Genomic DNA, 27,782 nt, shown 5'->3' with positions numbered 1-27,782 from the left:
TCTTCCTTGTTAGAAGCCAGAAATTCGAGGGTCAGGCTTTTCAAAGGCAACTTCCTGTCCCTTTCTAAGACTCAAATAGAGAGGTGGGGCTCATAGGTGACACCCAAGTATTAGTTGAAGCTTATGTCAGTGGCAGCAGAGGAAATTTCGGGCCTTCATGGGAACTGCTGTCTTAAGTAGGTGGTCTCACACCTCTTATGTTTCAGGATAATTTGCTTATAAGAAAGTAAAAGGGAAAAAATAAAAATCAAATTTAAATTTTTAAAAAAGTGGGAAAAGCCACTTTCTAGACCTTTTTGTTTCCATAGATTATCTCACTTTGTCTTCACAACCACTCAACAGTACACAGGCTGGTATTATTTCCTATTTTATAATTGAGGAAACCATACCTCAGAGGTTTTAAGGGAGTGGCCTCAAGTCCTACAGATACTGAGTGGAGAAGGCAGTATCTGAATGTGGGTATACAGTCTCATCCCTGCCAGATCCACTGGGGACGTATTTCAGCGCTATAATGGATGGCTGAAACCAAGGCTAGTAGAGTGTGGTACGGGATTAACAATCATAACTAATACTACAATGATAATATACTATAATAAAAGCTATGCAGATCTGATTCCTCTCAAAATATCAGATTGTTCTTTCACTTTCTCACATAAAAGAAGCACTTTTTGGCTCGTCTTTGGCATATCCAAACTCGCACATCATTATCTTGCATTTTGGGGCTACTGTTACCTAAAATGAGGGTTAGTTGAACACAAGTGCTACAATGCAGTGTGACTGCCAATCAGATGGCCAAAATGACTTCTAAGGGACTAACAGGTGCATGGTGTGTCCAGTGTGGACATACTGGATAAAAGGATAATTTACATCACAGGAGTGACAGAGAGGGATAGTGTGAGATTTCATCACAATACCCAGAACAGTGAACATTTAAAACCTATGATTTGCTTGTTGGTGGAATTTCCACTTGATCTTTTTTTGTTTTTAAATGTTTTATCTAAATCAATACAAATAGATATGAATAAAGAAAACATAAAATCATTCTTCTACGAAAAAGAAAACAATTTCATAACAAAATAATAGGAGAATAACAGTGGTTAGTATACTGTGCATCATGATCTTAAAAGAATGGTCAAAATATTACTCAGTGCAAAAACAGATTCTTACAAAGAAGAAACAAACACGTAAAAGAACAAAACTTCTTTTCAATGAACAAAAGAAACTAGTAGTATAAAATGAAACAAATTAACATTTATCTTAAAATATTTTTGAAACAATAGATAATACAAGGAGTTATTTGAACTTCTCTCTATTTTTTCCTGTTTATCTATCTTCTATTTTGGTCTGTCTTCTCAGTTGATGAGAGAAAGAGAGAGAGAGGGAGAGAAACAGATTCTCAGTTGACAAGGGGTGGAGTTTCTCAGTTGACTGCAGGTAAATGAAACCTCAAAAAGCAAAACCAGGGATAAGAAGGGACAGATAAGGCAGTGAAATGCAATAGAAGTGGCAAAGCATAGTTTGAGCTAATGGTATCACGCTTTGGCCTGTAACTGTGTTTTGAGAAAGGAAATGAAATGCTAGTTTCCAGCATCTCTAGGTGGTTTAATCAGGAAAGGACAGGGTATGTTGCACTAACAAATAAACCCTGACATCTGAATAGCTTAATCTAATGAGGGTTTATTTCTCTCTTGCACAATCTGATGTGGCTCAATTATCTCTGCTACATCAAGAAGCTTCACCTTTTTGAATATAAAACGTCCAAGATAACTGTGACAGAGGAAGAGATAGCTGGGAAAGTCACATAGATCTTACTGCCTTGAGCCGCAAATGATATGTCACTCCACTAAGTGACAATTAGCCAAAGGTAATCCAAAGGCCTGAACATAACTCTAAAGGAAGCTGGGAAATAACACAAAGAGTGACTATTTAAAGAATAGTGTCTCCATATATCCTAAGACTTTTCCTCCTTATTTTGTTGCTTATAGGACAGAGCCCGAGAGCAGTCCCATGGTTTCAGCACAGGATGGGTCTTCTGAAAAGCTGGGCCAACGTCTGGCCACCGAGGCCTTGGGCACAAACAGCTGGGAGAGAGACAAGGCCTGTCGGGAGCTGGGTCCTGCCAGAGCACAAAGGTGAGACGCTGTTTTCTTACTCTCTCCAGTCCAGTGGAAGAGTTCAAGTTGAAGATATAGCAGTGAAGTTTGCCTCTCTGACCACTTTCCTCCTCTCTCTTTTACAAGTTCTTCTTTCATATCCTTAAATCTGAGATCAGTGCATTTTTTCTATAGTGGACAAAATGGTAAATATTTTAGATCTATGGACTGATGGTCTCTATCACAACTACTCAACTCTGTCTTTGTGGCACAAAACCTACTATAGATATTACACGAACAAATAGGAATACAGAGTTTCAATAAAACTTTATTTATAAAAACAGGAAGCAGGCTAAATTTGGCCCATTGGTTAGAGCTTGTTGACTACTACCTTAAGTGAAGGAACTCCTCTCCATTTTAATGATTCTATGAGCCTTTGACTCCTAAATCATGCTTCAGCACAGATTTAGCTCCTGGGTTCAGGTCTTTTTGAACACCTGCTATTTAATAGGTACTGTGCTATTAACTGATGACACAACATCGTACTGATGCTTGGAAAGGTGAGAACTGACTTGCCCAATATATGGCAGCCTGTAAATAGCGAAGTGCAGTTTTTAATTCCAGTATCTTTGATCTTAAACCCTAGACTAACATCCACCACATTATCCTACGGATGCTAATGAAAAACCAGCCTCTCTGCCTCCTTCTATATTTCAATTTTGTTGCTTACACATATAAAGGTCTGACCTGTTTTTGGCCTGTGGAGAATCGGAATATATTTGCAGAACTATCTTTATAATGCAGCTTCACCAGCTGGATGAAACCTTCATCCCTGCTGCCCTATTAACCCGCCCTGCTCATGTGCTCTGAGGCTGGACCTAACCCCAGTGACAGGTGGAAAGTGAATCTGGAGTCTTGCTTCCTGATGTGAAATCAGAGGGTATCAAAGCCATTTTATTGAGAAAACTGAGGCCAGTCAGTGGCAGGACTGAGGACCCTGACCATGGCTTAAATTTTCTCCTTCCATTTTGGGGCTCTTGGTTTCCTAAGGGAGAAGTTTAAAGCCACACTGGATGTCCATCTGAGAATGAGATGAAAGCTATCTGTGTTGTCTCCAGGAAAAATGTCTGTGCTGCAAGAATACTCTGAAAACTCTGTGTATCATTTTAGAAGGTTCGTAGACCCCAGAGGCGGATGAACAGGGACTCCTAGTTAATAAGCCCAATTAATGAATTTTAAAGTCAGAGTAGCTATTACTGATGCAGCATCTTTTGGTATCCCAACTACTGGCTTTGGCTGGGCTGTGACTTCAATGAGGGAGAAGCAGTTAAGTTGGACCAGCTCTTCAGAAGTGAAGGGATGAAGTTCAATATCCCATCTGGATAGTACTCTCCAGGAAACAGGCAGAAAGCTGTTTCTGCAAGAGGCTGAGGGAGATGAAGAGAGAAAGGAGGAGGAAGGGAATTTCTGTACTTTTAAAATAGCATCTTTCAGATGGCCAAAGGGAAGTCCAAGTATTATAGAACCGTGTGTACGCATTTGGATTCTACCACTGACCAACTGAATGAACATGGGAACATTCTTTATTCTCGTTGGACTTCAGCTTTCATAACTCTAAAGGGGGAATATTTAAATCTCATTCTCAAGAGCATGGTGAAGATTAAACTAGATCAGGCATGTAAGGTCCTTGTGGCAGGTCTAGAACATAGAAAGTCCTTAAAAAAATCTTAATTGGAATTTCTTGAAACCATTCTGGACACAAAAGTCTAAAAACTGATGCCATGTTGCCAACTCAGTTATATGGCATGTGGGCCTCTTAATCACTTCTGTGGCTAACTTTCTGATGAGTTAAAAATCACAATAATGATGATAATAATATTAGTAATGATAATAAAAGTCATAATAATTATACTATAGTCGTGCATCACTTAATGACAAGGATACACTGTGATTAATTTGTACTTGAGAGATTTCATCATTGTGTGAACATCTTAGAGTATCTCACCGAAACATAGATGGCATAACTTCTACATACTCAGGCTGTATGAGGCTATCTGGTATATATACGTGTATGTTATATAGCCCACACATTCTCTTAGGGCCGTGATGAATAAAACAACACAAGATTAAATCAATCACAAGAAAAAATGAGGTAAACATGAAATTATGAGGTTGCACTGGCCTAACATAGCATAGTGTTTTACAGTACAACTTTCTTTTTAAAAATTGAAGTACATTCTAACAATGTAAGTATAGTGTAGTAAATACACAAGTCAGTGATAGTAATTTATTATCACTGTCAAATATTATATAGCATACATAATTGTATGGGCTGTACTTCTATATGCTTGGCAGCACAGTAGGTTTGTCTTCACCAGTATCGACACACACACACACATGCACACACGCACACGAGTAATGCATTGTGCTGTGATGTCACTAGTCGATAGGAGTTTTTCAGCTCCATTATCACCTAATGGGACCGCTCTCCATCATTGATTGAAAGGTCATTATGTGAGGCATGACTGTAACAAAAGACTCTTTTACTGTAAACATACTCTGCTAGGCCAGGGCACTTTTCACAAGTCAGCTCCTTATTCCTGGGAGCAACTTATGACACTGGAACCACATTTTATTTTCTACTTTTAGATGATGAAAATAAAATTCAGAAAGGTCACTGAAGTAGGAAGTAAGAAACCTGAACTTTGAATCCAGCTTTGTCAGGTTCTAGAGTCAGTACTTCTTACTACTACATTCTTAATATTGCATATTTAGCCACTGTGTATTGAATCATGGCATATTGTCTTAATCACTTGCTCATCACTAAGACATTCAACACCTGCAACTTAGGAGAGGACATGTTTATTTTAGCTCACCATTTCAGTGGGCTCATTCCATGGTTGGCAGGGTCGCAGGCAGGGGTGGCATGATGGAAGGGCCTGGCAATGGGAAGCTGCTCATGTCATGGTCACTCCTGGTTAGGAAGCAAAGAGTACAGGGAGGAGCCAGGAAGGAAAATACACCTTTCCAGGTTACAGCCCAAGTAACCCACCTCCTCCAACCATGACCCACCTTCCAACACATTTAGCCCTTAACTCACCAGTGGATGAATCCACCCACAACCACAACACACTCATGATCCAGCCACCTTCCAAAAGCTTCACTTCTGAGAGCATGAGAGTTTGGGGTGTCATTCTTTTTAAAAAAATTTTTGATGCGGGATCTCACTATGTAGTTCAGACTGGCCTTGAACTCACTATGTTTGAGGCTGGCCTCAAACTCGCAGCAATCCTCCTGCCTCAGCCTCCCAAGATCTGGGATTACAGGTGTGTGCCACCACACCCATGGGGGTCATTCTTGATTTAATCCCAACACATATATATCCGCTGCATATGTAACCAGTACATACTTCACTACTGCATATGTAACCACTGAACAGTTCAACATCACTGCCTTCTTATCATCTGCCTAATCCACCATCTGTACTTAACCACTGCATTCTTTACAAGTATGAAGTTAACTAGTACTCACGTAGCAAAGGTAATCACTGTGCTTAACTATTGTACCTATAACCACAGCATATACAAGCATTGCTTGCTTAACCTGTGCACACATAACTATGGTGTACTTCAGCATGATACTGCCCCTTCCAGCCCTTCTATGATACACACCCAGGGGAACTAGTGCAGGGGAAAGTAGTAGAGGAAATGTATATCTATCTGGGCAAGGGCATTCAGGAATTATTGAGGGAGTTGATTAATCACCTCATGTACTTCAAATCTGTCCAAATTTAACAATCTTCTCAGTTTTACTCTGTAACTTAAAGCTGATTCAAGGACAGTGGCTCTCAAATGGTGCACCCCTAGGACCATGGGTTCCACAAATTAAGCGTACTTGACTGAAACAGTGGGATATCTTTCTTCGTTTTACAAGAAATAATTTTTAAATGTTTAAAAAATTTTCTTCTTTAGTATTTCTCTTTTAAATTTTTTCCTCTCAAATTCCTGGCAGCTGTTACACTGGGAAATTTTCATATGAAACACGATGGTTTAACAAGTAACTAAATTATTTTACCCATTCATCCCTCACTTTGGTCACTTGACAGATATTTATTAGACTCTTGGTCTCTGTCAAGCACTCTTTGGAGAACAAATTTGGAAGTGGCCCACCACATTTATGTAAAGCAGCCTGTTTGCTTCCTGGATATGCACACTGTTCTTTGTGTAAGTGGGATTAAGTAGCTAAGTACTTCATTCCTATGATACTTATTTTTAACCTGCTAAAAGTGACTCTACTGGAAATATTATATATGTATAAGTGTATTATAAGTATATACATGAGATGCAGAGACGGTAACATATATTCTAATCACTTTATCATTCTTCTGATAATCCTAATGAGCCAAATCCTTATAATAGAATTAAATATGGAAGTATTTTATGATGGTCTATAAGGAGTTGGGTAATTTCTAGCTTTGGCCACACAAGTTTGAGAAAGCAGCTGCTTTCTGAGAAAGCTTTCAGGGCACAAATCTCTAGGTTTCACTCTCAGTTTAGGTAATTCCTAATTTTTGGTCACAGACAAGTCAATTCAACTTTCTAAACCTTGTTTTCTTCATCTGTAAAATGAGACAATAAAATACCATCCTCAAGACTTTTTTGTGAATATCAAAACACATAAAACTCTTTACAGATAATGCATAAATGCTAGTTTTGTTGCTATTAAAACAATGGTAATAATATTATTAATTATATATTTTCCCTCAAGGTTCCATTGGATAGGCATGTTTTTCATCCCAAACTATTTCTGTTTGCTATGGGATAGTGTTTTTAAAAAATCCCTTATAAAAGAAGATAACTTGACTTCATTTAACTACAGCCCGAGTATTTGAATTTAATTGAATGGGAAATAATTATCCCTGAAGAGTGGAGGTTTTTGAGGCTCTGTGAGGCGATATAAGATATGTATCTCATTACATTAGACCTCGGCAAATATACTTTAAATAATCAGCTGCTACTTAACATACTTTCCACCTCCTATTAAGTTTCCAACAGGATCTACAGACAGGATGGATCTGGGAGGGAAGGGGCCGAACTGCCAATTAATTATGTAAAAAGTGATTTATTTACCAAGGTGAGCCATTTGCAAATTCAATAATACATCTATTAAGGAGTAGTTAACCTCTATAACTCTGTTTTAAATAATCAATTGGTGTTTGGGTAACGTACAGTGTCTTTCTCATTAGTTGGCATTACGCCTTTATTTGAGGCACTTAATCTGAAGTGTGACCGAGTCAGCCATGAGGTGGTAATTAGGTATTCGCTATGGGTCCCTGAACCTCCAAGGAGTTGGGCCCTTCCCCTTGCATGGCTGCAGCAGCCCTGACTGGGGGTAGGGGAACCTCAGGTCCTCTGATTCCACATCTATTGCTCCCCACAGTGCCTCCCGTGACCGAGACTTGACGCCACCGCCTTCCTCCAGGGGGAAGAAGAAAAAGAAAAAATCAACCCGGAAGAAGAGAAGGAGGTGAGCTCAAAAGGGGGGATGAAACCTTAAAGAGGGGGAAAGAGATAGAAGAGGGACAAATAATGGGTTTTGGACTCCAACAGTGACTCCCCTTTGGATCAGATCCCCTTTCTGCCCTTAACTAGCTGCATGACCTTGCACTCCACTTCTCAGTGCCTTTTTTCTTTTCTACAAAATAGTAACAACAGCTGCCACATGGGATTTTGTGAGCATTAGATGAGAAATGGATGTGGAAACAGCTGTCACAGTACCAGGCACATAGTAAATGACCAATTAATATGGAATAAAGTCGTTACCATAAATACTGAATTTTTTTTTCAGTGCTTGCTTAATACAAAGGATTATGCTAAGCACTCTGGTCTCCACAATCTCTTTTATTCCTGACCAGGATCTACCAGGCAAGCATTATACTTCCCATTTTAGAGATGAGAACAGAAAGACCCAGAGAAGGAGTTACAGAATCTGCAAGGACTTGACTCCTAGGCTCCTCAGTTGCTTCCAGTGCACCCACCTACCAGGGAAATGCCTAGAATAATGGGTGGATTTTATATTCTTTGTCAGCTAGTGACTCTTTTATACTCTATACATCGTTTTCTATATGCAATTTCTTTTCACCTTTTTGCTTGTGAGCTGCCACTCATTAGACTAAAAACATGTCCAGTTTTTCAGCCCCAGAGTTCTGGGCTCCTTTCAAGGGTCTCCAGTTGAGAATCACATCAGACCTTGGACACAGTATTTATAGAAGTCTGCAGGGGGCAGCAGAGAGCAGTGTCTGAACCATTTGGGCTTCACCTCTAGGTTTTTCTGGAACCCTGCTTCATGGACATCCCTTTAAATCAAATTCTAAAAGGACAAGGCCAAAGAGGACCCAGAGGGGACCTGGGTGAGGACCCTGATTTCCAGCCATTACAGGGTAGGGAATGGAATTGGAGCAATGGCTTGAGTTTCCTGATTTTAGGAGTTGATGGAAGTTCAAAGAAGGAAACTGATCATTAGGTTTCACTGACTTTTCATTCAATAAATGTTCACTGAGCACCTGTTTCAGGGCAGACTTTTTAATTCCTTGAGGGACAAGTTATTCCTCCGCCATTTTCTCTGATGACATATTTTGTTTGACCTGTAAAGGGTTTTGTTTTTTCTTTTTAATTAGTGGCTAAAATTTAAATACCAGGAGATTTCATATGAAATCATAGATTTCTGGAGGCTTCTATTTAAAGGGCAGGTGCTTTGGAAACTCAAGGCCTGTGTTCCCACACCAGACCATAGGCTGATTAGAGAAGCAGCCACCCCTCCAGTGGGCTGCTTTCCGGTTCCTTGCAGTCCCTACTACTCCCTATTGTCTTCCATCAAGTCTGCTTTATTTATTTATTGAAGAGGCTTTCATGGCCATTGAGTTTGCAGCATTCACTCCAACCCTGCTCTTTTGTCACTGGGGGAAACAACAGACCTAGCGACAAGCCATCCTGTGCCCCAGGTGACTCTGTGAGTTGGTGATGGAGTCAGAATTGGAGCTTGAGTCACTGAGCCATCACCGTGAGCTTAGGGCACCATGAACTTAGGGCATCTCGGGCACCCAAGCAGCCATGCTGTGACTGCTTGGTGAGACCTTGTTCGGGGGTTCAGTCTTATCAAGTTGGGGTAGAGGGGAGACACACAGAACATGTGAAGAGAATCACAGCCCACCAGGAGAGCAAAATCCTTAAGATGAGAGAGGAATTTCCACTTGAATCCCAGCTCATCCACTTGTTAGCTGTGTATCTCTAGGAAGGGCATTTCACTTCTCTGAACCTCACTTTCATTGTCTAAAAAAGAAGGGTAGCAATTTTACCTACCTAACAAATAAGGAGAGGGATTACATGAAATAATACATATGAAGTACTTGGTGATATTTAAAACAAATGCAAGCTACTGTCAAGATTGAGATTATCCTTGATGGGTGGCTCCCAAAGAGCCAAGATCATAGATAGGGTCTGGGGAAGGGATTGTAGAAACCTCCCTATGAAGTATGTCTTCCTCCCCACAGGTCCCCATCCTATAGCCCATCACCTGTCAAGAAAAAGAAGAAGAAAAGTTCCAAGAAACATAAGCGACGCAGGTATCGCCTTTCCGCCTCTGCAGACAGAGTTGTCCCAGGTTGGATAGAGGTTGGGGCATCAAAAGGTCATTTGGAAGCATCTCATGTCATTTATGTAGCATATACATTATATCTATGTTTTGTTGTTTCTTCGTATATTATAGAAAACAGGACTGTATTTGGGAGGACCAGAGGTAGCTAAAGCTAACTAGAGCCTGAAGGGAGACTTGATTAGAAGAAAGCAGGAGTGTCTCAGGGACCAGTCAGGCCTAGGTGAGGGGCTGGGACCAAGGAGTGGAGAGCTAATAGAAGTCAAGCAGGGCCCCGAGTTTCCTCTGCTTCCTGGTCCCTGGGAGGGGACAAGGCTGGTCCCTGTCCCATCTCTCCACGTTGAAAGTCAAGCCACAAGCAGACCCTGGACTCCCTGTCTTGTTCCTTATTCCAAATTCCCAAGAAAAGGCCTCTTGGAGGGGTCCATGTGCATCATGGCGGGTGGGATCATGTTGGAAAACATGGCTGTTGGGATGGCTTACCCTTTTGGATGGGGAGCAGAGCATTATGAACTGGAAGATAGCGTCCACTGTACCACACAGGAATGTATGTTTGGAGGTGGGGAGAGGGAAGGATGTACACCAGAGGGCTCCAATTCATGGTTCACAGACCAAGCCAACACGTTATAATTGGAGATTCTGCAGTGCAAAAATCCAGTGTCACAGTTCCTCTGTACAGGAAGTTCTGTCTTCATGGGCCATTTCCCATAGGCAGCCATCACTTGACACCAAGTAGCTACTGTGCATTTAGAAGGAGCAGCACTCCGCATTGTTCTCCCCACTAACCTACATTTTCCAAGCCCTCTGGTCAGCTGTGGATAATAGGAAAATGTTGTTTATATTTTATTTTGCTTATTTTTATCTTCTAATTCTACTATTTGAACTTTGAATGATTTATACAATTAAACAAGCATGGAATCAAAGGTAAGAGATCATTGGGTTTTCCCTCTGCAGCTGAAGCCCAGTTCAGAGGGTGCCCAATGTGGCATTTCCCAAGCCAAGGGTTTGGCGTTCTCTTAACCTGTATTGCTAGAATGTCCCAAGCTCACATTGCTCTCACTGGTTATGTCTATTACCTGTCCAGACTTTTCTGTGGATGCTTTCTGAGTTTGTGCTTCATATAAGACATGGAAAAATTAGTGAATGAATACAAGACTTGAGCAATTAGTGAAATCTTGTTAATTTGCTGTCAGAAATCTTTCTACCATGGAGCCCATAGTAGTAGTCAATGTCATGCCTATGAGTGTAGACTGACATCTTATCGCCTTCTAAGGCTGAACAATCCATACCAGTGTGAGGGACATTTCTACATGAGGATTCTGGAAGCCAGATGGCTTCTCACCAAAGAGTTCCTTCTTATGAGAGAGATTTGCCAGAACGTTAGAAATAGGCCCTCTCTTTGCACTACAGCAGTCAGAGGTTTGGAGCTTGAGAGGGGAAGGGGTCATAAGACAGAGATGATGGGAAATTGCAGGTCCTTCCCAAGCCCTCATCTGCTGAGCACCTCCCTGCTCCTGGTCCACCTTCTCCAGTTTCACAACATACTTAGTTAATGATGGTTGATTTTTTTTTTCTTGGAAGTTGGAGCTAGGGATAGGGGAATCACGGAGGGTTTTCCTTCACTTAATTAACAAAGCTTGAGAGTTTATTAAAAATCTCATTTTTCATATCTCTTTAACAAGCACCCATTATACTATCATGAATGAGGATTCCAGGCCCCAGAAACAGAACAGTGACCCAAAACCCAGCTTCTGCCTTCTAAGTGCTCATGTGCTATTGGGGGAAATGGGTGATCATAATGGGCAGAAGACTGTTCTCTGATAAGGACAGGTCAGAAACTCACCTGGGGATTGAAGGAACAGAGAGAAGGTATTGGCTCATCTTAGAGACTCAGAAAATGCTAGGGAATGCTACAGTGAGAAAAGGAGATCAGAGGGGAGCTCCGGAGTAGGAGTAGAACCTATGCTGGTGAAGCCGTATGGCCATGGGCAACTTGCTAACACCTTTGTGAGCTTTAGTGTCTTTGTCTGGAAAGGTATCTATTAACAGTGCTCTGAGGTTTGGGGGAAGATTGAATGAGATTGTGTGTGCTGGATGCTTAACACAGAACCTGGCATGCAGTAAGTTTCATGTAGGGAAGCTGGGGCTCTCATGATGAGGAGGAGGAGGAGGAGGAGCAGGCCGGGGTGGGGGTGGGGGGGCAGAAATCCACACTAAAGAAGAGAGAAGATGAGAGGGAGAAGAGGATTCTGTTATGGTCCCCTCATCCAACCTCTTCCAGGACAGGCTTGCCGAACACTTTTGGGTGAGGACTGGAGCATTGGTCATCTTTGGCCTGAACATTCAATCTGCAAATCAGTAATTTCCATGTCATCTTCATATTCTCTAAAATGTAATAGAGGAGGGGGATGGCTAAATGTTCTGGTCTCCAGGTAGCATAATCCCAAACATAATGATGCATTCATTCCAGAAGCAGAATCCCAAACTCACCCATATTTATTCTTTCCTTTCCCTTCTTTGCTCCTACTTCCTTCCTTTTTCTTTCATCCCTCTTTTTTCTCCTTTTCTTTCTTCCTCTATCTTTGCTTCTCTCCTTCCTTACCCCCGCCTTTCTCTTCAAACAGGTCATTTTCCAAGAAAAGAAGGCACAGGTAAGAATCTGGCAAACTCTTGCTACTTGTTCAGCTTTCATCTTCCCCAGCCAGGCTTTGGGCACCTTCCTGAATTAGATCTCAGTCTCCTTCTTTATGTTCTTGGGCCTCAGTTTCCACCAAAATGAACATGTATCTTGGTTTTCCTGAATGTTCTAAGCCACCTTTTAACTTCCACTGGGCTTGATGATTGCCCCTGGATTCACCACGTGGGTGTCCTTCCCCAAAAAGCACCTTTAGCTCTGCCTGAGTCTGTTTACCACTGGTAGAAACTTTGAGATGGGGCATATGCAGAACATCTGTTCCATTATTCCACCTAAACTTTCCACGAGCTGGCCAGAGACACAGAGACCAAATCCTGGTGTATCAGAAACACTGAGTGACCATAAATAAAGTTTTCACCTATTGGAGACTCACTGCAATGCAGACCTTGCACTGAGCCCTGTCCTCAAGTGCATGTATTTAATCCTCATTAATTCCCATCACAACTTTGTGTAGAAGACATGTTGACAGTCCCTGTTTTACAGATGGAGAAACTGAGACTAAGAAGGGAGATGTAATAGGAATGTCCATAGAGCTAGATGACATCAGCACCAAAATGCAAACTCTAATCTATCAGACGGGATCAGGACAGGTGTCGGTGGCTTCTTAAATAACAGTATCCACATGTACAGCACTTTGCTGAATTCCAAGCCCCGTCATTTATTCATTTAATGCATGGACAGTGATTTCCAATGTCATCCGTCCACTTGGCTCCACAGCCTGAACAATGATCCTATTTCAAGGTTGAGTAAAATGGGTCTTGGAGAAGACAAGTGACTTGTCTGACACCACAGAGCAAATAAGCAGCAGAGCTGGGACTTGACTGTGATCTTTGGGCAAAGTCCTGGACCGTTCTGTGGCTGAGGTGTGGCCAGCTTAAAGGCCCAATGTAGCCAGGTGAAAATGACTCCCTTCCAAGGACCTTCGCAGTGATGCATTCTTAGTGACCCTCTGAAGCCAGTTTGGCTTGAAGTAACAAACTAGTGTTCACCTTCTTGGACCTCATTTGATTACCTGAGACCCTGAGTCCCCACCAGCTGTTCTATCCACAGCCCAGCTCTCTGGCTCAGAAGTTTTTTAAAAACCTGAATATTTGAATACGCAGGCACAGAGTATTTCAGAATCTGCCAAGTTCCATGAGTATCACATTTCTCTTCTCTTGTAAATTAAACTAAACAGCAGTCAAAAGTATGGACTTTGGGGACCCATGATCTGGGGCCTCTTTCCAGCTCACTTCTGTGACCTGGACAAATGTCTTAGCCATTCAAGACTCAGTGTCCACATCTGTAAAATGGACCCTTATGAAATGACATCTCCTCCCTTACGCTGTGGGGATAATAGAATGAAAATTACTGGTCTAAAGTATTTAGCAGCGTGCCCAGCCTATCCTACAGCCTCCAACAATGACAGATATTGCTACTCTTATCTTCATTGCCACTGTCATTTTTAACTTATCAAGGCAGAGCTTAGCATCCTCAGCTCTTCCTTCTCAGCATGCATGTGTGAGTCAGTATCCTTCTCGGGGCTTACGGCATGAGGAAGTTGATATCACCTCTCTAGTCCTGGGCAGTGGTCAATGTCCTTCCCCAAACTGCCTGGATCTAGTGGGCTATTACATGTTCAGCATTTTAACTACTTGTTTATTTTTATCTTTAATTGCATTTTAGTGTGTTTTCCACATCTTTTCGATTAATTGGACATTTCTTATTTAGCTCCTCTAGCCCAAAAAGCAAAAGAAGGGAAGAGAAGAGGCACAAGAAACAGTAAGTAGGCATCACCGGATTGGGAATCGGAGACCTGGCTTCTAGCAGCCAGAGGGGTAGCTGCCAAACAAACAAGGAAAGGGAGGAGGGACTAAGGAAGGGAAAAAAAGAGACAGAGGAGGAGCTGTGTGTGCACTTGAAGTTGTGGGTGTGGTGTGCATGAGTGCACTGGATTGTGTATCTGATACAACGTGGATGTGTGTGCATGTGCATTTATAAGTGCATGCAACTGTACAGTGTGCATGTGTTCCCACAGTGTGTGCACCTTGTGTGTGAACCATGTACATATTTATATGTGGTACATCTATCTGCACTGTGCACATTGTTTGTAAATGTCTGCCTGTACATTTTTTTGTCATGCAAACATTTGTGTATATTATGTGCACAAATGCATACAATGTGGACATATATTGTGTGTATGTGGTAACTACTTGTGTTTACATGAATGCATTTATGTGTCTGTGCCTTATTTCAACATGTATGTGAGTGGTATGCATAAAGGTGCACCATGACCAGTGTGTATGAATTCTATGCACTCTGTGTGTGCAGTGTTTTTATGTTTATATATCTGTGTGCATAACACATACAGGGCATGTGTGGTGGTTTCTACATGTGTGTGCTGTGTGTGCATGGATCATGGGGCTCTGATCATGTGTGTTCATGTGCACGAGCAAGTATGTGCATCCATGCCGTGGCTCCTGGGTTTACAGGAAGGAGCTATCAGTAAAGCTCCTGCCCCGGTCTCGAGGCCCCAGCTGTTTCAGGGTTTATAGCTGGTAGTAGAAATTCAAATCAGCCACTGCTGCCTGTGGAGTTCAGTTCCCAACCAAATTAAAAGTAAATTTGGTTACAACCCACCTATTTTATACCCTGCAAATGTTAGTGCATGTTTTCCAATCAACTAATATTTTATCTCCTGCCAAGAAGCTTCTAAAGAGACGATCAAAGACAATAGGATGAAAGGTAGTCGGTTGCTGGGGAGGGGAAAGAGGAGGCAGGAGCACAGAGGGAGCTCGCCCAGCTTGGCTGCCCCAAAGGGTTGCTTCACTCAAGGTCAGTGTGAAGGAGGGCATTTCAGCTGCTGCCCCGAAGTCCTGGGAAGGGCTCTCTAGAGCTTCTAGTTAGCTTGGGGCAGAACTTCCCAAATCAGGCTTGTTTAATACAAGTCAGAATTATTAATCACATATATGGAGATATCAAGTGTGTTTTCATATTAGGCACAGATAGAGCACGTGTGCTCAGAGATCCCAGCATTACATGTGCAGTGAGGCTACAGGAGAGGGGGTCACAAGAGCACCAGGAAGGACATGGTGGCAAGGGAGCCTCTCTGGTGCCGAGGGCTGGATGAGTCTCAGAAATTGTGAACAGAGCCTCAGAAATCTTATGTAAGCTAGAGGGAGAGAGAGAGAGAGAGAGAGAGAGAGAGAGAGAGATCAAGGAAAGCAAGACAGCAAGCCATCCTTATGGTAAATGATGGTTTATTCTCACCAAGCCCATGGTCACAGCTGCTTCTAAGCACTGAAGTGACTCAGCTCCCTTTTATTTAACAGCCCTCACTGTGGCTTAATATACGGCAGCCCTGTGCTAGGCCCAGGGACAGAGGTGAGAGACATTCTCCTGGGCCAGAGGAGCTCACAGTGGACAGATGTGGGACAGTGGTGGCAGCAGCAGATGGAACTCCAGGCCATAGGGGCTTCCTGCAGGAGGGGGTTTCCAGGCAAGGGTGGGAAGTAACTTCTAGGTTAAGCAGGTGGTTTGCACTCTCTAGGTCCCCATCTCTTCATTTGTAAAATGGGAATAATAAGAAGAGCTACACCATAAGTTATTGTAGGGCATAAATGTGTCTATTGAAACAAAATGCTTAGAGCACAGTACCTGGCATGAAGCATGTGTCAGGTATGGCGGCCTGTCATTGTCATCATCTCCAACATCAGGGCATCATGAACTGGGATACGTGCTAGCCATGATACGGGTAGGGAGTTAGACGTTTAAAGTTGTTGGAATCTGCCCAGCCAGAGCAAAAATATCAAAACCTGTGGCCAGAGAGCAGGACAGGCGTTAGCACCTGAAGATGCTTTGGTTTCAAAATCAGAGTTTGAACTCGATGTAAAGACAATGGGAATGTTTTACACACGGAAGAGACAGGACCTGATGATTACATTAGAGGAATCTCTGTATCCTTTCTTGAGACAACCAGACTGCCTCTCAATAGAATCATCTCTAACTACTACTGGCTTCCCAAGCCATTGACATGCTTTTTGGATCCTTAGCCACCACTACCACTGCTAGCACTGCTTCCGGATTATTATTATCGCTTACAAGTAGCTGAGGTAACCTGTAGTAATCCCATTATAGTAGTGATGGTAGTAATCGCTGATGATTATGTGTGGAGCCCATTCAGAAAGGCTTTCTACTCCATGCTAAGGATCTGGACTTTATTTCCAGGTCTGAGGTTACAAATTGGCAGCCCAAAGGCCTAATTTACTCTGCAAATTGTGTTTTGCTTTCCCCAAAATGTATCTTTCTCTTTTCACAAAAAAAAAAAAAAAAATGAGTTTCCATTTAAAATAGGAATATTTTACATTAAAAATATCTATGTTTTCACATTTGCTTGAAAAATTCAAACATCCAGCACTCCACTCTTCTGGAGGCAAAGCGGCCCCTTCTCTTTCAGCCCAGGCCTTGGGTTGGTAATATTTTTAGTGCCTGGCTGAGTTCCACATTTAGGGTACCTGATGGGTCCCTGAAGCCATGCAGAATGGAGACTACTATCTTAGCTGAGAGACAGGGAACATGGGGTGGGGAGTGGCTTTCTGCCCAGCATATGACCTGCACCAGGTCTGCTTGCAGTTTGGGGGCAGGGCAGGCCCTGAGTCATCCACATTCCCTCCAAAGGACTCTTTTCTGTTCTGCCGTGCTCAGTACCTCTGGGTGGAGGCCCCCGAATACCCAGGAAGCTGGGGTGATGCAAAGCAGGGCTCACAGACCTATGGGAGGGACTGTGACTCCTTGAGTACCACATGGATATGTGCCATAGATCAATCTCTCTCTCTCTCTCTCCCCCCTCCCACCCCGAATCCCCAAGATCCCGCAGCCGGCCCCGAAAGTCTCACCGCCACCGCCATCACCGCTGTCCCTCTCGGTCCCAGAGCTCAGAGTCTCGCTCCTCCAGCTATGAGAGCAGGTAACCCCTTGCCCAGTGAAGCCGGGTCATCCCACTTGTGCCCTGAGACCAGGCTAAGGTGACAGGACTGTCATCGCCAGCTTTGCTCAGTGCTACCCCTGCCCTACTCTCAGAAGGGGCGGCAGTACAGATTGGGTGGAGGGGGGTTACCTCACTGACTGGATGGACAGTGGCACTAGGGAAGCCATACACATGCTTTCTAAGTGCCTGTGATGCCACACTTTGTATATGGACTCACAGGGTCCTCTCTACACCCGCACTGAAGAAAGTACTACTGTTATTCCCTCTGTAAAGAGGAGGAAACTGAGATACATCACTGACACAGAGTTCCGGCTGAGAAAACTGCCTCTTAGTGGACAAGGAGACTTACAGGGTACAAGATGAGAGACTTGTTCATCAAGTAGCACTAAGTGAGAGACCAAGTGTTGACAAAGAAGGGTTTCTCACTAAGGGATGCTCTGACCCACCGATGAAAGGCCTCACAGAACAAAGTACCAAATTATAAGGCCCTTCCAAGTCACCTTTCTCCTAACTCAGACTCTCTATGCTGATACAAGGACTGTCCCAGCCTGAGAAGGGCAGAGGGGTTCTCGGGCGGATAAGAAAAGGGAGGAGCAAGAGAAGAAAAAGGAGAGGCACAAGAATAAGAATAAGAAGGAAATAGGATGGTGTTTGGGATTGCTGTGGTCCGGCAGGGACCCCAAGTCCACATCCTGATGTCTGGAGCTGCTTTTCTCCTTCTCAAGAGCTTCTCACACTTTGACCACATGTTCACAGCACCTGGCAAGACTTTAAAGTCTTGGTATCTGGGTCCCACCTTACGCCAATGAAATCAGGATGGCCAAAGGAATAGAAAGGAATGGGAGCATGACAGGGAGAAGGTGGAAGGAGAAAGAGGAAGAGGAAGAAAAGAAGGAAGAGCAGGAGGCAGGAAGAAAGAGAAAGAAAAAAAGGAGTAGGAAATGAAGACAAGGAGTAAGAGGAGGGGGGAAGAGTAAGAAGAAAAAGAATAGGATAGACAGGAGGAGGAGAAAAGAAAGAAAAGGAACAGGAGAAGGAGGAGGGAAGAAGAAAAGGAGGAGGAGCTGAGAGAAGAGAGACATTTCCTCAAGGCCTGCTCTGTGCCAGGCATTGTGCTACACTTCCAAATACTTTTTCTTTCTTAATCATCCAAGTAACACCATGAACTAGACCAGTGCTTATCCACTTGGGCTGCACTTTTCAATCACCTCAGGAAAGATGGCAATGCCTGGGTCCCACCTTCTAGCCACTCTCCTGTAATTCAGACACAGTGGTGTCGAGGCAGTGATGTCTTTAAATCTCCCCAGGCATTGTAAGCACCTAGTGCCATGTGGGAATCAGTGGAGACAGTAACCCCTGACATCCACTGTTAGGAGCTGACCTCAGTGTTCCTGCTGAGCGTTGTCGGCACATCAGATGATGCTATGCTGTGACCCTGATTGTGCAAGAGAAAAGAGGACTCCTTTGTGGTCAGATCTGTGCCCAGATGAAACTAGAACTTTGTCCCAACCCAACAGTGTTCAAATGCCTGTCTATCCAGCTAGTTTGAGTGGCAATTATGTCATTGGCCTTGGTCCAGTCCTCTCTTTCTAGATATGATGGATGAGGTGCCCAGCCATTGAACTACTCTGCTTTGTCCAAACATCTAATCCACAATAGAGCCCTAGTCCCTTCATGGCTCTCCCAAACCACCTAGTATGAGCCAAAGGCTATGGCAGGCTCATCCTAACACCCTTTTACAGGGACACCCTACACTCCCCCTGTGCTATGCAGTCCCCTTCATGGCGAGGTTTGTTTAGACATGGGCTCCTAGTGGTCTTTCTCTCAAGGGCTTTGGCCCATTGAGCCAAACCACATCACTGACAAGTTACAGCTGAGAAAACTGCCTCTTGGTAGGCAGAGACTCACTCGAGTGAGGTCTCACGGCGAAGATGCTGGGACAAGTACACAGTTCTGACTGACTCATCCTGATTGCTTCATCTCTGCCCCAAGCCACATTGCTCTTCCTGGCTAAGCCTTCCTGGCCTAGGCCAGAGGATTATGCAGGGACCCAGCACCTTTCCTGCTAGAGAAATAGTTAACATCGCAGCTCTAGGCATCCTCCTGCTGTCCTGCCTCCTGGTAGTGCTGCCACCCTAGGTCCTGAGTGTATGTTGGGCTGAAGGGCTCTCCAGAAGGCCTGAGAGTAAACTGAAAGCTAGCATGTGGGACATATACCCAGTAGAAAAGTGATCTGGAAGAGCCCAGAGCAGAGGAGGGCAGTCCAGAGCAAGAACCAGAGAAACCAGCTCATTTCCTATGGGTGCAGAAAATGTGCTGGCCCTGCTATTTTTAAGCTGTAGAACCTCAGGCAGGATCCTAAATATCTCTGAGCTCTCTGCTCCCTCATCTGCAAAATGGGAAAGTAGAACCTGATCTGCCTATGTCTTCATGTTGTAGAGGGGATTGTGAAGGTACCTAAGAGGCTTCTAGGTGCTGACCAAATCCATATGATGTTATTTCTATTTCCTACTGTGTCTCAGAGAGTTGGTGGGACATGCATCAAATGTGCCCATTCTAAGGGCCAAGCAGGCATCTGGTTTCGGTGCAGACAAGGCAGCCAGATCTAAACATAACAAGCTTGCAGAAGCTATTTCTATCTTTTTGTCCAGTCACTTTCCCCCCAGTATTTTGGGTAACATTCAATAGGATGCCTCCATTTCACAGAAGGCAAATTTATATACACAAAGGCACACGGTTACATTTATAGATGAATTCATGGAAACGTGGACAGACATGCCCAAACATACAAATGGCCACATGGCAGAAAATCACACGGGGACATGAAGGAATCAGAAAAGGACCTTTCCACTACTCACAGATGAACTTCATTCCCCAAATTTGTGTCAGAATAAGCAGTTATCAAACAATCAAATGCGATAATGAATGAATAAATGAATGAGGATTGGATGGATGGAGGGATGGATGAGTAAGCAGATGGATGGATGAAGAGATGAATGAATGAGTATGAGGATGGGTGAGTGCATGGATCAGTGAATGGGTGGGTGGATGAATAGATGAATGGGTGGATGGATGAATGAGTGGACAGAAGGATGGATGGATGGATGGGTCGGTGAGTGGGTAGATGGATGCATGAATAGATGAATGGACAGATATACACCATCCAATTTTCATACACACACATTCAGACATATCCAGGAACTACATCCTACAAATATATAGAAGCCCACCCAAACACACGATCATCTCCAGATGATATGTTGGTCCCTCAATCCTCTCTCTGTCCTGCTTACCTTCAAAAGACCCTCAGGTCTCTCTCCCCTGCCTCCAGGCACCGAGGCCGGTCCCCTGAGGAAGGGCGGAAGTCCCACCAAAGGCACTCCCACCGCTGCTGCTCCAAGACCCTTAGCAAGGCCAGCCCGGAGGCCCGGTCCAGCCACCCACCCGGCCAGCCTCTCCAGATGCTCAGCTTCCTGTCGGCCAGGGGTGTAGTAAGTATTCTGTACAGCCTCCTCTGCCAGCCTTGCCACAACACTTGGGGGTGGTGGAGGTACAAGTTCAGGGCAGTGTATGACACATTTTAATTCAGTTTTGGACCAAATATCCCACTGGCTCCAGACCTCATTACTGATTAACCAAATGGTCATTCAGCAGCCTTTGGCAGCACTTGGCTTGGGGATTTGGGGGGCAGAGGAAGAAAAACTAAAATACTCAGGACCTTTTATCAGGGGGAGGTTTGATAATAAATGCTGGACTCCAGAGTGACACCTGCAAGAATACACGTGTGAGATATCATAGGCGAGTTGTTTGCCAAGGGAGGGAAACAAGGGTCTTTGACATGACAGAGGCTTTAGTTTTTACTCAAATTCTGCATCTTTTATGCCAGCCGGCTGGCAGCATTTGTTGGCAGCTGGAATTTGATTCCAACTATAAATGCTACTTTGAATTTATATGAGAATTTTCCTCTAAGGAGCTCATAATACTTGACCTGTGTCTCCTCATGTGTCTGCACAAGGTCTTGGGGACTTGAGGGAACAGCTGCTGTCCATCATCCCTTTCCACATATGAAACAAATACCAAGCTCAGAAAGGTTAAGATTTGGGGTAAAGTTACAGAGCAAGGCAAGAGCAAACCCAGTTTCACAACCTGGCCCTGGATTGTGCCTGCCACATTCCCCTGGGAGGAGCTGGAATTTGATTTCAGACAGTTTGTCACTGTGACCAAGAGTTGTAGAGATGGTTCTGAACTTAAGTCCTAGCTGTGTGCCTTTGTGAAAGTGACTTAGTGTCATTTTTCTCATTGATAAACTAAGTAATACCACTTCAATATGGAATTGTTGGGAATATCCAACAAGATAAAATAGGTGAAGGCCTTTTATAGACTTACAGCCAATACTTGCAGCCAACAACTGTAAAAAGACCTGTTTGTCCAGCTACATGAGAACTTGAAAATTTTAGGGAGCTGCTCCTTTAGAAAGGATGAGGTAGAAGCAAGGAAATGTTTAGGGTTGCTTGTGGGAAAGTCAAGAAATCTGAGGCTATGTGATAAAACCACAGAGAGCCCTGCTTGACATAATAGTTATCTACAGTACATTCTGGGAAATTCTTCTCCAGTCAAGGCACCTTGTATCACCAAGGTCCCATTTGGCTCCACATCCTCTGCCTACCTGGAAGCCTGGACAACTCTCCCCAGATGCCTTCTTTGTAAGAAGGCCCATGGTTACTGAGTACCTACAGGAGGCAGGTACCCACCTGCTGTCTCTCCTCCCTAAATGTCCTAAAGTGTGGTTTCTCAGCCAGGTGTGGTGGTGCACGCTTGTAATCTCAGCACCCTGGGAGGCTGGGGCAAGAGGATCAAAACTTCAAGCACAGCCTGAGCAACTTAGCAAGACCTTGAAATGAATAAATAAAACAAAGGCTGGGGATGTAGATCAGTCCAAAGGCCCTGAATTCAATTGCCAGTAACAAAAAGGAAGGGACATCTCTGTAGCAGAAAATCCAGAGGCCTGGGTTCAAATTTTGACTTGGCTAAATTGAACATTTTACCCCTCCTGGCCCCGGCTTCCTCAACTAGAAAATGGGCATGGTTATCCCACTTGCCTCCCAAGGGCAAAAGTTAAAATAAATTTGAAATACGGGCAATAAGAGGTAGAAGAATGCTTTTGAATTAAGTAGGCTGTGCAGCCTCCCTGGTCTTAGTAATTGTGGCAGCTGACCTGGAAGCCCCAACTGACCCTAGTACTGAGCACCACTGGAAACAATTTACACTTTAGCTCAGGGATATTTTTCTAACAAGGCCAAGTCTGTCAAGATGTTCCAGAAAGCTGGAGCTGCGCCCCACACACACACACACACACACACACACCAGCCATTCATGTTACTAGGTTGTCTCATGGCAGTTTGCTGTCCTAAAACACACCTTTGGATGGCTTCAGAAGATGCCTTGATGCCCCCCATGAGCCCTGCACTTATCAGAAGAGCTGAAATCCAAGGGTCCTCTGTACCTACACAGATGTGGTCCATGCTCAGTCCTGTGTCATCTCTTCTCATACAAATGCAGGGATGAAAGAAGGTTCCAGGTTGAACCAAAGATTGTTCAAGAGTTCTGGCCCCAAGATTTTTTTCTCTGTAGAGATAAGATCAGAGACGTTAGGAGTTCACCTCGCCCATTGCCCTGATGATCAGGAATGAAAATGAGACTTCAGAAAAGAAAGGACTTACATGGGCTATGGTTAGGTGGATCTGTTAAAAGCAATGGATTATGATTATATGGTCAAATCCTGGCTCTAGGGTATGTATAGTTCCTTAAATCTTTCTGAGCCTCCCTTTCCTTATCTGTAAAATAATAATAATAACAATAGAAAAACTATTCTCTTACCCAAAAGACAATTTTAAACCCAGTGCTTGGCCCAAGGGCAAAACTCAGTGAATATTAGTAGCTTGATGATAACAACATTCAAGATCCCAGCTCTATACTTAGAAGCTGTGGAATTTTGTGCAAGTTATATAAACTCTGTGTTTTCCTCAAAATCAGATAGACAGAACAGAGACCTACCTCATAAGATTGTTGTGACTTAATGTAAATAAAAACTATGGAATGTGATAGGTGAGTAGTAAGTGCTAGCAAATATTTGCTGCTAGTGACAGCAGCAGGACAGTAGTGACAATGGAGGTAGCAGTGGTAACGACACAGATGGTAGAGACCAGATTCTTCCTGTTCTGAATGGCAGCTGCAGCCCAAATGACTACAATTATCCCCTCAAAACTGCCTGGCTCCTAGAAGAATCAGATATTCCCTCTATCTGGTCCTCTGAGTAGCCTCCATGCTCTGGCCTTTCTCATCTTTGTTACAAAGGCAGACATAAGGAAGGCTCCAGCTTGGACCAAAAGTATTCCAAAAGTCTGGCCCGAGGTTCTTCTCTATCTAGAGATAACCACAGAGTCTGTTTCATTGAGTCACCTGTCAGGCATTCATTCAAAACTATCAGCATCTACTGAGCATCTGTCAAGGGTCAGGGTCTGCCTTGGCTTTTGGGCTCCCAGGAGTGAAAAAGAAATAGCCCGTGCCTTCCAATGGGAGGAGACAGGCAGTGCACAGCAATCAATGCTTGGGTAGAGTAGAAGGTTAGCAGGCAGAGGAAGGGATTAGGACTCAGGTAAGCAGCGGAGATAACAATAGCCTGAAAAACTGAGGAGGAGCAGGATTTAGCCAATGAAAAAGAGAAATGAAGATTGGAGATGAGGTATGAGATACAACTGCAGGGCTCTGGAGATGAATAGGAACCTGAGCATGAAGGGTCTTCTACACCATGGCTCCTGCCACACTCAGTTGCTGGCATTTAACATGCACAACTCTTTAAATATCAAGGACAGGAACATTACATCAGCGGAGCTGATTTGCATATATGACTATGCAAATGCAAGGCTTGAATCTTACTGAAATTCTGTCTGGTGAGCTAAAGGTAACTTGAGGCTCTGTTGTTTGGACAGAGCCTGGAATCAAACTGAAGCTCCTAAGCAGATGGGGTAGGGTCCCTTAACAACCTCACTTACGGGCCTTATTTTCCCTCAAGCATCTCTGTTCAAGGCACCAGGGGGGTGAAATATGCAGTCTTCCTTAAGTCCTGGAGCTCACAGTCTAACAACCAACAGAATGCTGCAATTTGGGGCTATAGAGTTGTCCTTAAGGTTGAGATCAAATCTGTGTGCACCCATACCAACTATGCCTGTTAAAGTACTCAAATACTCGCAAAGCAGTTGACAAACAGTCCCTGTCACTAACTCACCCCACCCCCAGTCAACTCATCCATCCCTTTCCTTCCCTGACACTTTCTGGACCTCCTCACAATCCAGCCACTACATTGTGACACTTAATCCCCTTCAACATCAAGACCAACATCTGTTCTAATGGTGCCATGAGGCCTACACCCAAGCAAGTGTCGATAATTTTTAATGTCACCTCTGGCAGTGATGGAAGTAACCACAATGTACAGGGGAAGGGTCAGAAAATGCTGTCTTGATGTCTGAGGTGATTTTTTTAAATAAGAGAACATTTACCTGGGCTTTGGAAGCTGGGTAGGAGTTCATTAGTTTGAGATGGCTGATGGCAAGAAGGGGGGAGGAATACCACTATGTGCCAGGCATTGTCACCCCTTTACACAGTTTTGCCCTCATTTGATATGCATAACAGTTCTCTGAGATGCAACTATTATCACCGTTTTGCAGATGGGAAAGCTCTGAGAGGCAAAGTGATCTAGGAAGATAATCCATCTGGGAGGCAAGGAGGCTGGTATGGAACAGAGCTTGTGCCTGGGAGCCTTACTCTGACAGCCAGCATGCAGGGTGGGTGGGAGGAAGGGAAGGCTGGTAGCCCAGATGTGGCCAAGCCCTTTTTCGTGTGGGATTCTATCTGAAGTCCCCCACTGCTGGAGAAGGGTCCCGATCAGAGTAAAGCTGGACCTAGGAGAATGGCAGGACTCTTTCATTTTTCCCTCACGCTTCTAGCTTGAGCCAGTAGTGGTCTCCTACCTCTTGTCACCAAACACCTCCACAGATGACAAGACAAAGAAAAAAACAGAGAACATCAGGTCCACCAAAGAGGCTCTCCTGATGGCTGTGAGCCGGAGAAGGCAAAACAGCATGAATGATAAAGACCCAGGAGTAGATCTGGGCTTGCTGGAGTCCTTTATCTTGCCTCCCTGTGAGGCCAGGGGTGACAGCAACAACTAGTGCTTACTGAGCAACTATTATGTACCAGCTGCCTGACTGAATTCTTTACCTGAATCCTTGTCATTTATTTATTTATTTATTTATTTATTTATTTCGGTACCAGGGATCGAACTCAGGTCCTTGCGCTTGCGAGGCAGGCAGCAGAACCACTGAGCTAAATCCCCAGCCCTTGTCATTTATTTTTTATATGACCCTGTAGGAGAATTTCCACTGATACCTCCCCTCCTTTTCTAGACTACTGCCTAGAAAAGTCAAGTGAAACAAAGCTAAAATTCAAACCCAGAAAGTCTGGCCCCAGAATGCATGTATGTAATTACAACCTCCCTGTGTTATCTCGCTTTTCCAAGTCTCAGCATCCTCATCTGTATCTTAGGCTAATCTTAGTATCTACTAAGATTACACCATTGTTATGAGGATGGAGTGAGTGAGACAGAGTATCCACTTTTTAAAATACACATTAAGCACCTACTATGTGCTAGACATTATTCCAGTCACTGGCAAACAGCAGTGCTTCCCTACCTGCATCCTCTGTTCTGTGTGAAAAACCTCCTAAGTTTTGGGATGTAGCACTCCATATACAATAGATGCTAATGTTGTTATTTGTCATTATAGTAACTTTTAAAAACTTACTCCAAATAAGCCCAGAAGCAATCTCTGGCCTCGAGTAGCTTAATCCTATCCAAAATCACTGGTGGACTTCACAGTAGCCCTGGAAGAAAGATAAGATGGGAGTATGTTCCCTCTTCTGCAGAGAGGGAAAATGAGGCTGAAGGAGAGTTTGCATATGGTCCTGGTCTTCAGAACCCTCCCCCATGCTCTAGGACACCCCTGGGAGCCTCAAGAGCCAAGCCATTCACTGCTGTTGAGAGGACCCAATGGGCAGAAAAAGAATGGGGTGACACTGGGAATTGGGGGGACCTCTTATTTTTATTGCTTGTTTTTTGTTTGTTTGTTTGTTTGTTTTTAGAGAAGTGACATAGTAGTGTCAACTTTTACTTGTGCTAAGGACAAAAGGAGTACAGGATTTTCCATCTCCCAAGGAGCATTTCACCACTAGAAGATGTAGGAAGGACATGACCTTAGGCCAAAAGATGTCTAAATCAAATGCATTTTGCTGGATGAAAAACTCATTACATTGAACTTATCTTTGCCTTTTCAATCTGGGCTGGGATTTTTTTTTTTCTAACTGGGTCTATGTAGAGATTTTTCAAATGCTGGTGAGCAAGGGCCCTGCAGAAAAGCTCCCCGAGAAAGGGGGAGCCAGAAGCCACTATTCCTTTCAAGCTCCTGGTGAACCGAAGGAGCAAGGAGGCTAAACCACCTCCTCCTACCCAAGGTCAGCTGCACTGCTCACCCTGGTGATGACCTTAGTCTTAGGGGACTTTGTCATCTGCCCATAATCTCAGCAGATCTCTCTTTCTCCATTTCCTCCCCCTCGATGAACTCCCAGCAGGTCAATGAATCCATTCTTTTGCTGTCTTCCTAATTAGTGTGCGAAGGAAGATGAACAACAGCAAGGAAAATAAACTTAATGTCTTTGTGAAACAAAAGGATTTTTTAAAAAAGGAATAACCAGAACCCTCTAGCTAAAAGCTCTGCCATGCAGCTCTATACTCACATGAGAATTTCCTGTCCCCCATATGGTGAAGAGGGAGTAAAACATTTATAGCCATCTCTCTCCATGGGGCCATTTGAAGCTCCGTAAATGGACTTGTTCAGTTTAATTGGAATTCTCTTCTTGATTGTATTTTTGTAACCTATTAGGCCAAGCTGCCTCTTGATCTCGGAATTCATCTGAAATTAAATTTTGAAGTGTAAGTGAGAGGTTGCCTTTTTTCCGTTCTTGATTAAATAATGATTTGAAACAAAAACAATAAATAACAGTGCCAGCTCCCCTGGAGGGCAGAGAGAGATTTCCAGTGAAACACGGGGAATCTGGGGTTTGTGATGGGGGGATTTAATTACTTATTTAAAAAAATCCAAGTGTTAACATGGAGTATATTAAGTGACAAGGAAAGCTTAGGGGTTAAGAAAGAGAAGAAAGGAAGAAGGAAAGGAGGGAGGGAGGGAGGGAGGGAGGAAAAAATATTGGAACTTCATATTGAGGGATTAAAAGAATAAAAGGAAGATACAAGTTCATGAAAAGCAGA

The 27,782-nt window shown here is 43.7% G+C and overlaps 1 protein-coding gene and 1 long non-coding RNA gene across 5 annotated transcripts in view; one reads left to right on the top strand and one right to left on the bottom strand.

Annotated features, from left to right (window-relative positions):
- Positions 1-27,782, top strand: part of Srrm4 (serine/arginine repetitive matrix 4) — a 153,237-nt gene that overhangs the window by 103,173 nt on the left and 22,282 nt on the right. Inside the window, exons 2-8 of the mRNA XM_004843692.4 lie at positions 1,986-2,132; positions 7,533-7,619; positions 9,643-9,714; positions 12,368-12,394; positions 14,149-14,199; positions 17,285-17,383; positions 20,736-20,895. Of these exons, the coding sequence (XP_004843749.2) occupies positions 1,986-2,132; positions 7,533-7,619; positions 9,643-9,714; positions 12,368-12,394; positions 14,149-14,199; positions 17,285-17,383; positions 20,736-20,895 (643 nt within the window). The remainder of the gene's footprint in view (positions 1-1,985; positions 2,133-7,532; positions 7,620-9,642; positions 9,715-12,367; positions 12,395-14,148; positions 14,200-17,284; positions 17,384-20,735; positions 20,896-27,782) is intronic.
- On the bottom strand, positions 2,106-27,782 carry LOC147822000 (uncharacterized). Of its 4 annotated transcripts, XR_015446284.1 has the most exons (5): positions 27,251-27,781; positions 26,263-26,341; positions 22,823-23,029; positions 4,970-5,067; positions 2,106-2,282 (listed from the first exon to the last, which is right to left on the bottom strand). It is a non-coding gene; the product is annotated as an uncharacterized LOC147822000 (long non-coding RNA). The 4 variants fall into 4 exon arrangements; XR_015446283.1 differs by having other exon boundaries at positions 22,823-26,341; positions 27,251-27,782; XR_015446282.1 differs by having other exon boundaries at positions 26,263-27,780.

This window comes from Heterocephalus glaber, unplaced genomic scaffold (genome assembly GCF_053883595.1).
Source record: "Heterocephalus glaber isolate CG9 unplaced genomic scaffold, H.glaber_assembly_v1.0 deba00001687, whole genome shotgun sequence".
Lineage (NCBI taxonomy): Eukaryota > Metazoa > Chordata > Mammalia > Rodentia > Bathyergidae > Heterocephalus > Heterocephalus glaber.
The sequence above is the reverse complement of the archived record's forward strand: the minus strand, read 5'-3'. Positions and strand labels throughout refer to the sequence as shown.